Raw genomic sequence first — 12,939 nt, forward strand, 5'->3', positions numbered from 1 at the left:
GGGGGATTTGACAAAGGTTCCAGTGCCAATCTCCTTGGCTGTGGGCACTGCTGCATCTTAAATCACGGGGAAGATCTCATGGTGAAGGGAACAAATGTAACCGCTGCCCAAAAATGAAGAAATTAACAGAAAGCAAAAACAAACTCACACCTGTTAGCAATTACAAATCTGTTCTCATTTGCTTGTCTAAATGTTAGGAACCTGATCTGCAGTCACAGATGGGACGCATCCTCTGATGCATTTTCAGGGTGGAATGTGTTTCTCCTTCACTGCCTGCAGAAGCAGCTTGGAGAACTAGATCAGATTCTCGATTAAATTATAAGGAGCTTGGGCATCTATGTCCCTGATAGGTGCCTTCAGGCAGGCACCCAGAAGTAGTCGCTTCCATTTTGAGCAGACTTCCACTTCTCTAGGAGCCATCTTCCTAACACGGGAACTGGGGAGGAAGCCTGCCCAACCTTGGCATCCCATCAAGCTTTATTTGTCATACTCATATAGCTTCTTTCCCTCCATGGCTTTGCCAAAATGAAGGTTCCTCCCCCCAGCCCACCTCACCCCATCCACACCAGCACTGAGCAAACAAACCTTAATGAGCACTTTCCACATGGTTAGCCGGGGGAGACCAGATCCAAGTCCATGCTTACCCAGATTCTTACGAGAGTTTCTAATGATCTCCTCTGTGGTTGGCATGAAACTTTGCTGAGCTACGATTTACTTTGGGGATTTTATCAATGAGAGCCAAAGGAGTAAATAAACCCCGCAGCTGTCCCCCTGCACAAGCCCTTGGGGACGCTGTGTAACCCGCCCTGGTCAAAAGGCTGCTGTGGCTGTTCTGCCTGGCTTCTCAGCGGCGCATCTGCAAACTTCCCTCCACGTCTAACATCAGAGTATTTCTAAGAATGGAGAAAAGTGGATCCCGTTTCTTCTCTCTACCTTAGGACAACGTGCACGTTTGGTGTGCAAATCGCAGAAACACGTTTGGATACCAGGTAAGAGCGCAGTGTTACGCAGGGAAAGCAGGAATGTAGGCGCACGCTTCAAATCCAGCATAAGGTTAAATCACACAGCATTCAAGCTTGTAAGATTATTGATACAGAGCAAAAGCTTAGCAAAATATACCTGGACTCTACATTTTCCCTACATCTGAAATTCTAATGACTAGAGGCAATTCTAATGACCTGGAGGCTTCCTATGTAGGTGTCACCATCTGATTGGGACAAAATCTCAGAGAAAACATTTGAAGAGCTGCTCTTCTGCCCTGAACACATAAAATGAACAGAGCAGACAGAGGGAAGACAAGGGTAGGAGCATGCTATGGAGCCACACACAGGAGACGTGCAGCCTGGGAGACCTGCACAGGTCTCAGCCTGTGAGGAATCAGCACAACTTTTGGTTCTGGGGGATTTTTGGCCATGGGGATTTTTTTCTAAGCAGAATAAAACCATGCAGCAGTGCCTGGAGCAACTCCCGGTGGAATATTGATCATTGTTTGGGAGAGAGAGAACTTGGTCCCAGCACTAGGGTGGGGTGGATTTTCTATGTGGTAAGGATGTCCAGGTGCACTCAGGAAAATGTTCATTTAGTGGAAGGGAAAAGCAGCTGCAGCCAAAACCTAGAAATATCCTAGCAGCTATCTGTGGTTGTTGGCAACTCATGAAGGGATCTGTAAGCTGAGAACGGTGTCTGCTATGGAACGGTAAGTAGGGCTCTAGATGCATGTGGGAAAAGTGGGATGTGGCAACAGATCTCAAATTTGGGTTCCCTGGTGGGAACCACTGCAACGCAGGTGATTAAGTGACACATTCACTGATGCCTGGTGCATGAGCAGAACCACCAGGCATTGCCCCCTGCATCCTGCCACGCTTCGGGGCAATGTGCTGTAGAGAGAACAGCAGCACGCTCGAGTTGGGTAGGTGCTAATCGTACCTTTAATAAGGGAGAGCAAGGGTCTTGAAAATTATGAGAGAGCTGAGCATTAGGGAGAGGCCTCAGTATTGCAGAGAAGCAGAAGGAGGGGAACGAGGGTGCTGAGCCACACAGGAGGTTTTCCTGATGCGGTGGAACAAGTTTGCTTCAAGGAGCTTCTGATTTAGGGCCCCTCTTTCCTTGCTGTTCATCTCAAGTACCACCCACCTGCCTGCCTTCTGGGTCATCTCATTCCACTACCTTTGTCTTTTTCCCTACATTTCCCTACACAAAGCTTTCCACTACAGTTTATCACAATCATCTTATTGTTAATTAACATGAGAACAGCTTTTTATACCAGGAACCAGGCTTCCAGGCATAGGAAGGATTCCTGAAATCTGCTGTGCTCTACTAGAAAGAGTGAGTAATGGGGACGGGAGGGTCTTGATTAGAAAAATACCACGTGCGCAGTGTTTTGTGGTTTGAAAAGTGAAGGCACCAATTTTCTTTCTATCTTATGGAGCCTTCTAATACATGATTAATTTTTTTGTTGTTCTTCCTCACCGCCTGGATTTCCATGGATACAACTAACAGATTTCTGCTAAATACATATAATGTACAAGTCACGTCTTTGTCCTGCAGTGCTGAAGCCCAGCCTGAAAATGCCCATCTTGGGAGGAGAAAAAACATGTAAATACTAATTGAGCTGGAGCAGACACACATTAAGTGTAACAAAACCCCATTTCTCTGAATTCCCATACTGGCTGGGGACGTTCCTTTCTCTCAGTGGTTAGGGAGAAGTTACTCCATCCCGTGACTTCATGACCCTGGCATGCTCAGCCTTCTCGTGGGGAAAGGCAGCACATTTGTAAAGTCCTCACAAATCCACCACAGCATCTCCAAATGTTTTTTTTCGAATCATGCATTACTGGCTTTTTTTTTTTTCTGAAAAGGAAAACTCATTTTTAAATTCAGCCTCATGACTAAAGAGGACAAAACGCAGCTTCTGAAGGGCTTCGTGTGAGTTGCTCTGCCCGTGGGGGCTTGCTGGGAACCTAACCAGAGTTACCTGGTGCCTTGACTATCGAAGCTTTGTGCTTTTAATGGGCAGTCAACATAAGGTACTTGCTGATAGCAGCATCATATGCAAGCCATGCCATTGCTCTTCCATACTTCCCAGTTTTTCCTCCTTCCAACAGGTACGCTACTCTGATACGTGGTGATATGGCTGAAGGCAATAGCTCCGTGGTGACCCAGTTCATCCTCCTAGGACTGACAAGTGAGCCCGAGCTGCAGACTCCTCTCTTCGTAGTCTTCTCAGTGATTTATCTCATCACCCTGATGGGCAATCTTGGGCTCATCACTCTGATCACGACAACCCTCCAGCTGCACACTCCCATGTACTTCTTCCTCTGCAATTTGTCTGTTGTTGATCTTTGCTACTCCTCTGTCTTTTGTCCCAGGCTGCTTATCGTCTTCCTGGTTGAAAATAAAACCATTTCTTACTCTGCCTGCTTCACCCAGCATTTCTTTTTTCTTGTGTTCGTGACCACAGAGGTGTTCCTGCTGGCTGTGATGGCATACGACCGCTACGTAGCTATTTGCAACCCCCTGCTCTACGCTGTTTCCATGCCCAAGAGAGTCTGTGTGCAGCTGGTGGCTGGGTCGTACCTGGGGGGGATTTTGAACTCCCTAACCCAAACATGCTGCTTGCTGCCCTTGCCGTTCTGTGGGCCCAATGTCATCAACCATTACTTCTGTGACACCAACCCTCTGCTGAAACTCACCTGCGCTGACGACCACCTCAACGAGCTTTTGCTCGTAACCTTCAACGGGACCATTTCCATGTCCGTGCTCTTCATCATCATCATCTCATACGCATACATCCTCGTCTCCATCCTGAGGATTAGGTCTGCCAGAGGCAGGCACAAAGCCTTCTCCACCTGCGCCTCCCACCTGCTGACCGTCACCTTGTTCTACGTGCCCGCCGGACTCAGCCACATGCAGCCGGCCTCCAAATACTCGCTGCAAATGGAGAAAGTCACCGCCGTGTTTTACACCATGGTTGTCCCTATGCTTAACCCTGTGATCTACAGCTTGAGGAACAAGGAGGTCAAGGATGTGCTCAGAAGAGCCACAGCAAAAAACATTTTTGCAAGCTGCCCACTGACCAAGTTGGTCCCGATCAGCTGATGTAAAAGGAAAGAGGCAAGAGGTTTGCGTTGGCTCTCCAGAGTAGTAAGGAGTCACATACTTGTAGAGAAACAGATGCAGCAAATTTTAACCCTGCTTTAAATTTTGCAGAGACTCCGTGTTACCCAACATCCAGTCTCCACGGCTCACATAAGCACTTCCTTGTCATCTCTTGCTTTATTCAGAAATTAGGTAATATCAGAGAAGGTGGTACAAATAAGCTCAAAAGGATTCTCCCTCTTAGCCCTAGTTTCATAAGAAATTGCACTAATTCAAGCAGTGATTCCCTCCAGGAGCAAGCTCAAGAACTGGAGGGCTTTGTGGAGATATTACCAAAAAAAGCCTCATTTCTGCAAACTACAAGAAAATAATCTCATTTTCTTCCAGGAGGATGTGCGGTGGAAAGTAAGGAAAGAGAAAGGGAGCAGAGACACTGAGTGAGCAGGTGGTAAGGGCAGTAAGTCTACATGTTGTGATCTGGTGTATTTATCAAGATGCTAAATAGTTGAGTGACCATGATTTATTTTGATGGCCATGGGGATCATGACCTAAGCATAACCACTGCATTGGTTATTACAATAACCCAACATTTTGTTTTGTTTTGTTTTGTTTTGTTTTGTTTTATTTTATTTTATTTTATTTTATTTTATTTTATTTTATTTTATTTTATTTTATTTTATTTTATGTTTTATTTTTCTCAGCTGTAGAAGTCTGCACTGTGGATGAATAACAGAGTAAAGTAAAATCTGCCTGGAGCATCCAGCTTGGCAGGGCTCACTTCACAAGAGGCAACACCAGGAAAACAAACCAACAATCTTTGTAAACCCTTTCACAAAAGCTGGTGTTACTCTCAGCTTGGACACTAGATGGTCTTGCCCAACATGAGGAGCAGTTCATGCGTTTTGCTGTTGGGGGCCATCAAGTTGTTCCAGGGGAGGTTTAGGTCAGGAAGAATTTAGTCACTGAAAGGGTGGTTGGGCATTGGGACAGGCTGCCTGGGGAGGTGGGGGAGACCCCATTCCTGGAGGTTGTGAAGAGACATGTGGACATCTGGCTGAAGGAGGATGCCCCAGGTGGGGGCAATGACCGTGGCTGCCCTTTCTGATGTCCCAGTGAGAGAGGAACTGTTTTTTTTTTTTTCCCACCTAGCACCCTAAACAGGTCCAGCACTGCGCTTCACCTCCTCTGATTTGTTCCTCTGCACCATGGGTGGAAGGATGGAGTAGAAAGGAGCGCCGAGCTCCTCTGCTGTGTGTGACAGTTCTCGCCCTGCTATCCTGAGTCACCCCGAATAAGCATTTCAGCAGCCCCCCTCTCTGTCTTGTGGGGATTTGCCCAAATGCCTCTGTTTTTCATACAAGCTCCACCGCAAGGTTTGTTTAAAAGCTCTGTAGTGGTTTTAACTGGTTGCCATTTCATTCATTTGTTCGTTCTTCATTATGACTCTTTTAGGGAAAAAACAAACAAACAAAAAAACATAGTTTATAAAGATGCTTATTTAAATGAGTCAGTATTTATTCACTTCAGCATTTATACAAGCAACAATGGTTGTACACATTCTTCCATAAATTGTATAGTTCATTGAACATATAGGGCATGTCTTGATTAAACGTTAAAAAATCTTTCTGCCTACTGTTCTCTCTAGAACACCTTTCACCCCAGTCATGCTGCACCCTGCAGAAGAGACATAATTCTGTCAGGTGTTGTTCAGAGATTGCCACACAAAGAATTTGAGCCTCTAATTATCCAAAAAGAAAAGATAAGAAGATGTAAAAACAAAACAAACAAACAAAAACACATCCCAGGAAGATCTATGTGAAGATTTTGATTGGGACGTGCTTCTGGCAATGTTCTAATTAATCTACGTGTGCCCATGGCAAGTTGTTAGTACAGATGCAAGTCCCCTGAGCCAATGCCATGGCTTTGTGGTTTCTGATGTTTCTTCTATACAGCAGGGAAAATCTGCATTTTAGTCCACGTCTGTACCTTGACCTGGATGCCCATGGTCTCATGATGTCCCTGGCAGCTTTTCATGGGGGGGCTCCGCAGGGCACGGGAAGGAGCAAAGACCTGTGCTGTGGTCACTGGGGCACCCCACAAGGAGGGAAAGACCCGAGACCTTCCTGCAAAATGCAATTTGTTAACTAGGTGCTGTCCAAGCAAAAAACTCCTAGAGAAAATCAGAGCCTGGAGCAAGCTGCCCGCCTCCACACATCACTGACGTAAACACACCCTCAGCTCTTCCAGCTCATTTGCACATCTGCAGTTTGGGCATAAAAACTTGCTAATCAGGAAAAGAAAACATCAGAAAGTCTTCACGTCCAATATGAGCATCCCTTTATCTGGCCACATTTTCATTTAACATGACCCATACACAAAACATCAGGGTACCATGTTGTGTTTGCTGCGCAAGCGCTGACAATTATTCTGACGGACTATTGAAGGCTCATGCCATGATTAAAATGCATCGTGATTATTTGAAGTGGATGGTTTGTTGTGTGGTACTCTGTACCTGTTATTGCTGTGTGATCTCCCTGTCTGTAAGCTCAACAATAATGCCATGAATGTTCCTTCATTACCACCAAAGCGCTGCAGAGCTCCCAATGTGGCTTCAAAGTCAGTGCACATGTGGGAACAGCCTTTGGCCCCACAGCCTCCTCAGAGCCCCCTTCACCTCCCTGTTCCTCAGGCTGTAGACCAGGGGGTTGAGCAAGGGGGTCACTGCAGTGTAGAAGACAGAAACCAGTTTCTCTTCGCCCTGTGGTCTGGCTTCGCTGGGCAGCATGTAGGTGACCAGCCCTGGCACGTAGAAGATGGTGACGGCAGCCAGGTGGGAGGTGCAGGTGGAGAACACCTTCATCCGCGTCCCTGCAGAAGGCATCCGCAGGACTGTGTAGAGGATGCAGGTGTAGGACGCCAGGATCACCAGGGTGGAGCCCAAGATGTTGAGCTCAGCACTGCAGACCTGCAGGATGTGGTTGGGGCGGGTGCTGGAGCAGGAGAGGTGCAGGAGGGCAGGCAGCTCACAGAAGAAGTGGTCGATGCTCCTCGCCCGGCAGAAAGCCAACCTCCCCGCCAGCACCGTGTGTACCAGCGAGCTTAGGAAGCCTGTGGCATACACCAGCATGGTCATCCTGTAGCAACGTGCCTGGGACATGAGGGTGGTGTAGTGCAGTGGCTGGCACACGGCTGCATACCGGTCATAAGCCATCACCCCCAAGAGAAAGCACTCGCAGATGACAAGCATGAGGAAAACATGCATCTGGGCAAAGCAGCCCACAAAAGAGATGTTGCTTGTCCCAAACAGGAAGGTCTCCAGGGCTTTGGGGATGACAGCAGAGGAAAGGCAGAAGTCCATGAAGGACAAGTGCGTCAGGAAGAAATACATGGGCTTGTACAGCTGGGGGTCAGTGTTGATCAGCAGCATCAGCAGCAGGTTCCCCATCACCAATAACGTGTACAATGACAAGAAAATAATGAACATGGGTGTTTGTAGCTCTGGAACATCAGAGAATCCCAAGAGGATGAAGCCAGACAAAGCTGTGACGTTTTCACCATCCATATTTTTATTACGGAATCACAGAATTGTCTTGGTTGGAAGAGACCTCAAGATCATCGAGTCCAACCTCTGACCTAACGCTAACAGTCCCCACTAAACCATATCCCTAAGCTCTACATCTAAACATCTTTTAAAGACCTCCAGGGATGGTGACTCCACCACTTCCCTGGGCAGCCTGTTCCAGTGCCTAACAACCCTTTCGGTAAAGAAGTTCTTCCTAATACCCAACCTAAAACACCCCTGGTGCAACTTTAGCCCGTTCCCCCTCGTTCTGTCACATTAAATTATGGTGAAATTGCATAGAAATAAAACGGATCAGTGAAAAAAAAACTCCGAGAGAGAAACACTGTGGAAGAATCACAGCTGCACCAATACAGTAAATGCAATAGAAAGCGGTATAATTTTTAGAAAATTAAAAGGTGACTCTGTCTTTAGCCAAATTAAAGCTATAATTACACAGGTATTAAAAGCAAATAAATACCGCTGTGATTTATATAGCATATACTAAGGAGCCATAAAGTTTATTCAAGTGTAACAAATCAAATAATCATAATCCATAATGTGCAAAAGAGAGAAGCTAGGAATTCTCACTACTGCTTTCTGGAAATTTTAAAGATTTTTCTCTCTCTCTCTCTCTTTTTTTTTTTTTTTCACCAGACAGAATCAGTGTTCTTCTATATCATTACCAGTTGGAGTACAGCCTATTCATTTTGACACAAAGCTGTGCATTTGCAATTGTTTTTATTTTATTATTTTTATTTTATTATTTTATTTTATTATTTTATTTTATTATTTTATTTTATTTTATTTTATTTTATTTTATTTTATTTTATTTTATTTTATTTTATTTTATTTTATTTTATTTTATTTTATTTTATTTTATTTATATGCTACTTGACCACTGGAAAACAAAACAATTATAAAATCTACAAGGTATAAACAAAAGTACCCCCAAAGTCCTCTATTATCTACCCCCCTTTCTCAGTTGTACATCCCTGTGCTCACTTGTTCCAGAATCTTTTCTCTTTACTCTCTTTGAAGGTTGGACTTGACGATCTTGTACGTCTTTTCCAACACAGATGATTCTACTCGTGCCTCCAGCTCTTTCCTGAAGTGTGGTAAGACAAAGAAAATGAAGCTACAGGTGGCCTAGGGCTGAAAAGCTGTTCTGGAGCTTATTTCATTCCCAAGTTGCCACTAAGGGGCTTCCACCTGTCTGTCTTTACAACAGAGCAGTTCTTACCCTTTTCCTAAGCAAAGAGATCAAGTCTGTCCAGCGGCATCTTCAAAACAGGCATCTGATCTGTGTCACCAAAGCCATGGCATGAAAGCTGTAGAGTCCGGCTCTTTCAGTAGGGATGTACCAGTGAGATGCAAATATTTTTTTATGCAAGTGTCTGCAAATAATTATTTTTCTGAGCCTTATATAAGCATGGTTATAAGGCAGATGTATGTGTGTTTATAAGGGAGATGTCATTTGCTGACCTTTGGGACTTGCTCCCTGAGTAATGCCAAGTCTGAAGCATAGGAGAGCAGGGATGCACTGTAATTAGTATTATTTTCAATGTCAGACTGAACCAGGGCTTGGAAAAATAGTTTGAAATGTTTTCAAATTCAGTTGTTTATAACTAAGTTGTCATATTGAGAAACAATGAAGACCCATGTGATCTGAAATCTATTTGTTAATGAGAGCTTTCATACTAATGTGCTTGTTCTTGAGACATAAAACTCTCAGTAATAAGCAAACAGAAATATTTGTTTTGGTTATTTCCTCAAACTTCAAGTGGAAGCATCCCAGAGGCTGTGTTTGGTCCTTCAGCTCATGACTCAAACACATATCGGGCTGCGTCTCCATCATCATAAACATCCCAACACTCAAGCATCAAGCAGAAGGCATCAGTGGGGTCTGGACATGTATCCCATCAGTCCGAGGCACTCATCTCCCAACAAAATGCTCAGATTTCTCCCTGAACCTAAACTGCTGGTGCACCAGAAAGGGCTGAGAAGTATTTGTGACATGTTAAGTGGTAAATAATAGTTCTGTAAGACAGAGCACAGCAATTTCAAAAGTGCTCCCACACAGTATGAAGATGAAAGCTGGATCTCACATACCTACACTAAATACCTTCTATATTATTCATCTAAACACATTTCTTGACGCCAGGTCAGCAGCAACCATTACAGTCAAGCCTGAATTATTTTTTGGTACCTTCCTGCATTAACTTGGTTGCAGAAGAGATCCAAAATCTGAACCATCCCTTCAGGAGGCCAATGTGTCCACTGACTGCCAGGAAAGCCTAAGCAGGCTCTGCTCCAAGGCAGAAAACTCAGAAAACATGAGTCAGATAGGAAAAGACTGGAAGACAATCCCAGGGCAGTTTGCTTTTTATTTATCCCCAGATATCACAAACTTTTGCTGCAGAACCCTTTTATAAGCAACAGGGAAAGCTGGTTGCTGAGCTAATGTTGCTCTGAAGGTAGCTGAAAACAAACCTAACAGAGCATTTGCTGCATGAATTGCTGGACTGTTGACACGGAGAGCCGTCTCAGCTGATATATTTCCATACATGTCAGTGGTGACCACATGGCACGCTCTTTCTTTGCTCAAAAGCATTTTGCACAGCTGCTTTCAAGATGCATCAAAATTAGCTCAGACTTCCTACATTTACTCTAATAAAGTCTGAATGATGATGTTCCTGAAAGCTTCTGCTGTATGAAGAGACGTTATAAAACAGCACAAATATTAGATTATAATTTTGTACCAGACACCTAGAAAATACAGAAGAAATGGCAGACAGAAGAGAACACCAAACTGTGTAAAGATGGGGAAGCGAGATGGAGAAACATAGGTGGTTTAAAATGTGGGTTTTTTTTGTTTGTTTGTTTGTTTGTTTGTTTTTATGTCAATTTGTTTTTCTTCTGGAAGGCACCAGACTGTCAGTTCTGGCAATGTACCAGAACTGGGTAGAAAAAAGTTTCCCATCTCTTTTTTCTTTAATTTGTTTTGTCCCCATTCAATACTAGGCTAAAAACCAAGGCTCATGAAATAGGAAAAGCACTGTGAATCAGGGAAAAAATAGCCTGCAGTTGAAGTTAGGGAAACAAAGCAAAACAATACCAGACTTCAATGATTATTTCACACAAAAAACACTGTCAGAGCATTATTTCATGTGACCTAAATTCATGGTCTCAAGCCAACTGCTGGAAAATTCAGTTAACAGCCTCATATTGCCAGGAAATTTGTCAGTCATTAACAGAAGACAGGAGCAAGCAGACATGGACCAATTTGATGTCAACAGCAGCAAGGTGTGGGACAAAGCCAGCGCCTGTGTCCTCCCTTTGGCTCTCTGAAGCATGAAATGAAGTTGGTTATTATTTTTGTTAATAGCTAAATAATTGCTGCTGGAAGGTGTGTAATTGGAAGTAATATTGAAGCCTCCCTAGCTCTCTCATTTCAGCTGGCCCTGATGAGACCTCTGATGGGCAGCAAGGAGAGCAATCTACCTTGTGCTTTCCTGATGGCTTTCTTCATTTCTGCATTTCTCAGGCTGTAGATCAGAGGGTTCAGCATGGGGACTACAACCGCATACAGCACAGAGACCACCTTGTCGTGGTCCAAGGTGGCTGTGGAGCTGGGGCGCAGGTACATGAAGAGGGAGCTGCCGTAGTACAAAGTGACGGAGACCAAGTGAGAGGCACAGGTGGAGAAGGCTCTGTGCCGCCCGGCTACGGAGCGGATCTGCAGGACTGCGGACAGGACAAGCCAGTAGGAGACCAGGATGAAGACCGTGGTGCTTAGCACATTGAAGCCCACCACAGCAGAAACCACCGCCCCGCTGAGCCAGGCATCGGAGCAGGAGAGGGCTAGCAGTGGCGGGCCATCACAGAAGAAGTGGTTGATCCTCCTGGAATGGCAGAACGGGAGATGGAATATGGAAACCGTGTGGATGGCCGAGCTGAGCACTCCAGCCAGGTAGGCACCCACCAACATCCCGATGCAGAGCTGCCGGGACATGACCACAGGGTACAGCAGCGGGTTGCAAATCGCCACGTAGCGGTCATAAGCCATGGCAGCCAGCACATAGCACTCAGCAGTGGCACAGGTGGCGAAGGAGAAGAGTTGAGCAGCACACCTCGTGAAGGAGATGGCCTTCCTCTTCACCAAAAAGTTCAGCAAGGCCTGAGGGATGATGGTGGAAGAGTAGCAGGCATCCAGGAGAGACAAGTGGCTAAGGAAGAAGTACATGGGTGTGTGCAGGCAAGAATCAATTCTTATTAATGTGATCACCCCCAGATTTCCCACTAGGCTGACCACATAGATGGCAAGGAATAAGACAAAGCATATCACCTGCAGGTCTTCTTGGCTTGTTAAGCCCAGGAGAAAGAACTCAGATGCAAATGTAGAATTATCTTCAACCATACTGAGTATACAATCAGTGTACCTGCAGTACATCTTTCAAATGGCAATGTTTAATAGGCCCAAGTCTGTCAACAATGTTGAATGTTAATTCTTGTCTACCAGCCACAAAGCTTTAAGTCAATATAAATCTCTGAGTGATTTCTAGAAAGCCTCAAGTTCCCAAGGCCAGTCTTCTGTACAGTGATAGATGAATATACATGCTCACCAGCAGAAAGGTGAGTATTTCTGGCCTCCATTTTGCAAAAGATCGGACCAGTGATAGTGGTGGTTTCTTCAGGAACTTCAAACTTCAGCATTACAGTTTGGATACCTCTTTGGAGGAGCCCAAGTTTCAAATACAATTCGTAACCATGCTGTAAGGACATCTCCATAAGGGCATGTTGCACAGTCATACACACTGTAAAAACATCAGCAGCAGAAGAGGCAGATAGAGACAATAAAAAAATGTGAAATATTGCACTAAAATGGAGTCTCACATCCTACTACTTAAGCTTATGAACTCTCTCAGAAGAGTCCTAGGAGAAGACGTCCAGTTCCTTGTGGCTTTGCAGTGGTCCACCCTTTGAGCTCTCCGTACAGACTTACTGCAGGCAACAGAAATTTGGAAGCTTTTGGAAGAGTAACTAGTGAATTCTTCTCTAAAAGAAAGTGATGAAATGCAGTCATTGGCTAGGTACAAAGACAGGCAGCTCCTTAGCCAAGGCACCTCCTGGATGGGACCTCCTGGAGCCACTTCGCCTCATCAAACGATGGAGCTGCTGGAGACATTGTGGTGCAGCTCATGGCCTGGGCCCTACTGCTGGCCCGTAGTTTGTGCAAAAGCACCAGGGAAATGGATTTAATTGTTGTACAAATTTGTACA

At 45.0% G+C, this 12,939-nt stretch overlaps 3 protein-coding genes across 7 annotated transcripts; 1 reads left to right on the forward strand and 2 right to left on the reverse strand.

The window, feature by feature from the left end:
- Nucleotides 1–312: 312 nt before the first annotated feature.
- Nucleotides 313–4,676, forward strand: LOC137858094 (olfactory receptor-like protein COR8). Of its 5 annotated transcripts, XM_068685554.1 has the most exons (3): nucleotides 1,415–1,696; nucleotides 3,105–3,184; nucleotides 3,461–4,676. In XM_068685554.1, exons 1-3 carry the CDS (start codon nucleotides 1,689–1,691, stop codon nucleotides 4,096–4,098), a joined length of 726 nt encoding a protein of 241 aa, XP_068541655.1. In that variant the 5' UTR covers nucleotides 1,415–1,688; the 3' UTR covers nucleotides 4,099–4,676. The 5 variants fall into 5 exon arrangements, with proteins under 5 accessions (XP_068541652.1, XP_068541655.1, XP_068541651.1 ...); XM_068685551.1 differs by lacking the exon at nucleotides 1,415–1,696 and adding an exon at nucleotides 313–989 and having other exon boundaries at nucleotides 3,105–4,676; XM_068685550.1 differs by having other exon boundaries at nucleotides 3,105–4,676.
- Nucleotides 4,677–5,891: 1,215 nt separating this feature from the next.
- On the reverse strand, nucleotides 5,892–8,385 carry LOC137858101 (olfactory receptor 8I2-like). The gene has a single exon (XM_068685561.1). It carries the CDS (start codon nucleotides 7,658–7,660, stop codon nucleotides 6,716–6,718), a length of 945 nt encoding a protein of 314 aa, XP_068541662.1. The 5' UTR covers nucleotides 7,661–8,385; the 3' UTR covers nucleotides 5,892–6,715.
- A 1,641-nt stretch (nucleotides 8,386–10,026) lies between these two features.
- LOC137858097 (olfactory receptor 5AP2-like) lies at nucleotides 10,027–12,939 on the reverse strand. Its single transcript, XM_068685556.1, has one exon. The coding sequence runs from the start codon at nucleotides 12,108–12,110 to the stop codon at nucleotides 11,112–11,114; it is 999 nt and encodes a 332-aa protein (XP_068541657.1). The 5' UTR covers nucleotides 12,111–12,939; the 3' UTR covers nucleotides 10,027–11,111.

Source organism: Anas acuta, chromosome 5 (genome assembly GCF_963932015.1).
Source record: "Anas acuta chromosome 5, bAnaAcu1.1, whole genome shotgun sequence".
Taxonomy (NCBI): domain Eukaryota; kingdom Metazoa; phylum Chordata; class Aves; order Anseriformes; family Anatidae; genus Anas; species Anas acuta.

What these genes read in the sequence shown, in the direction of transcription:
- LOC137858097 (XM_068685556.1), bottom strand. Translation starts at nt 12,110, where the DNA reads ATGTACTGCAGGTACACTGATTGTATACTCAGTATGGTTGAAGATAAT.
- LOC137858101 (XM_068685561.1), bottom strand. Translation starts at nt 7,660, where the DNA reads ATGGATGGTGAAAACGTCACAGCTTTGTCTGGCTTCATCCTCTTGGGA.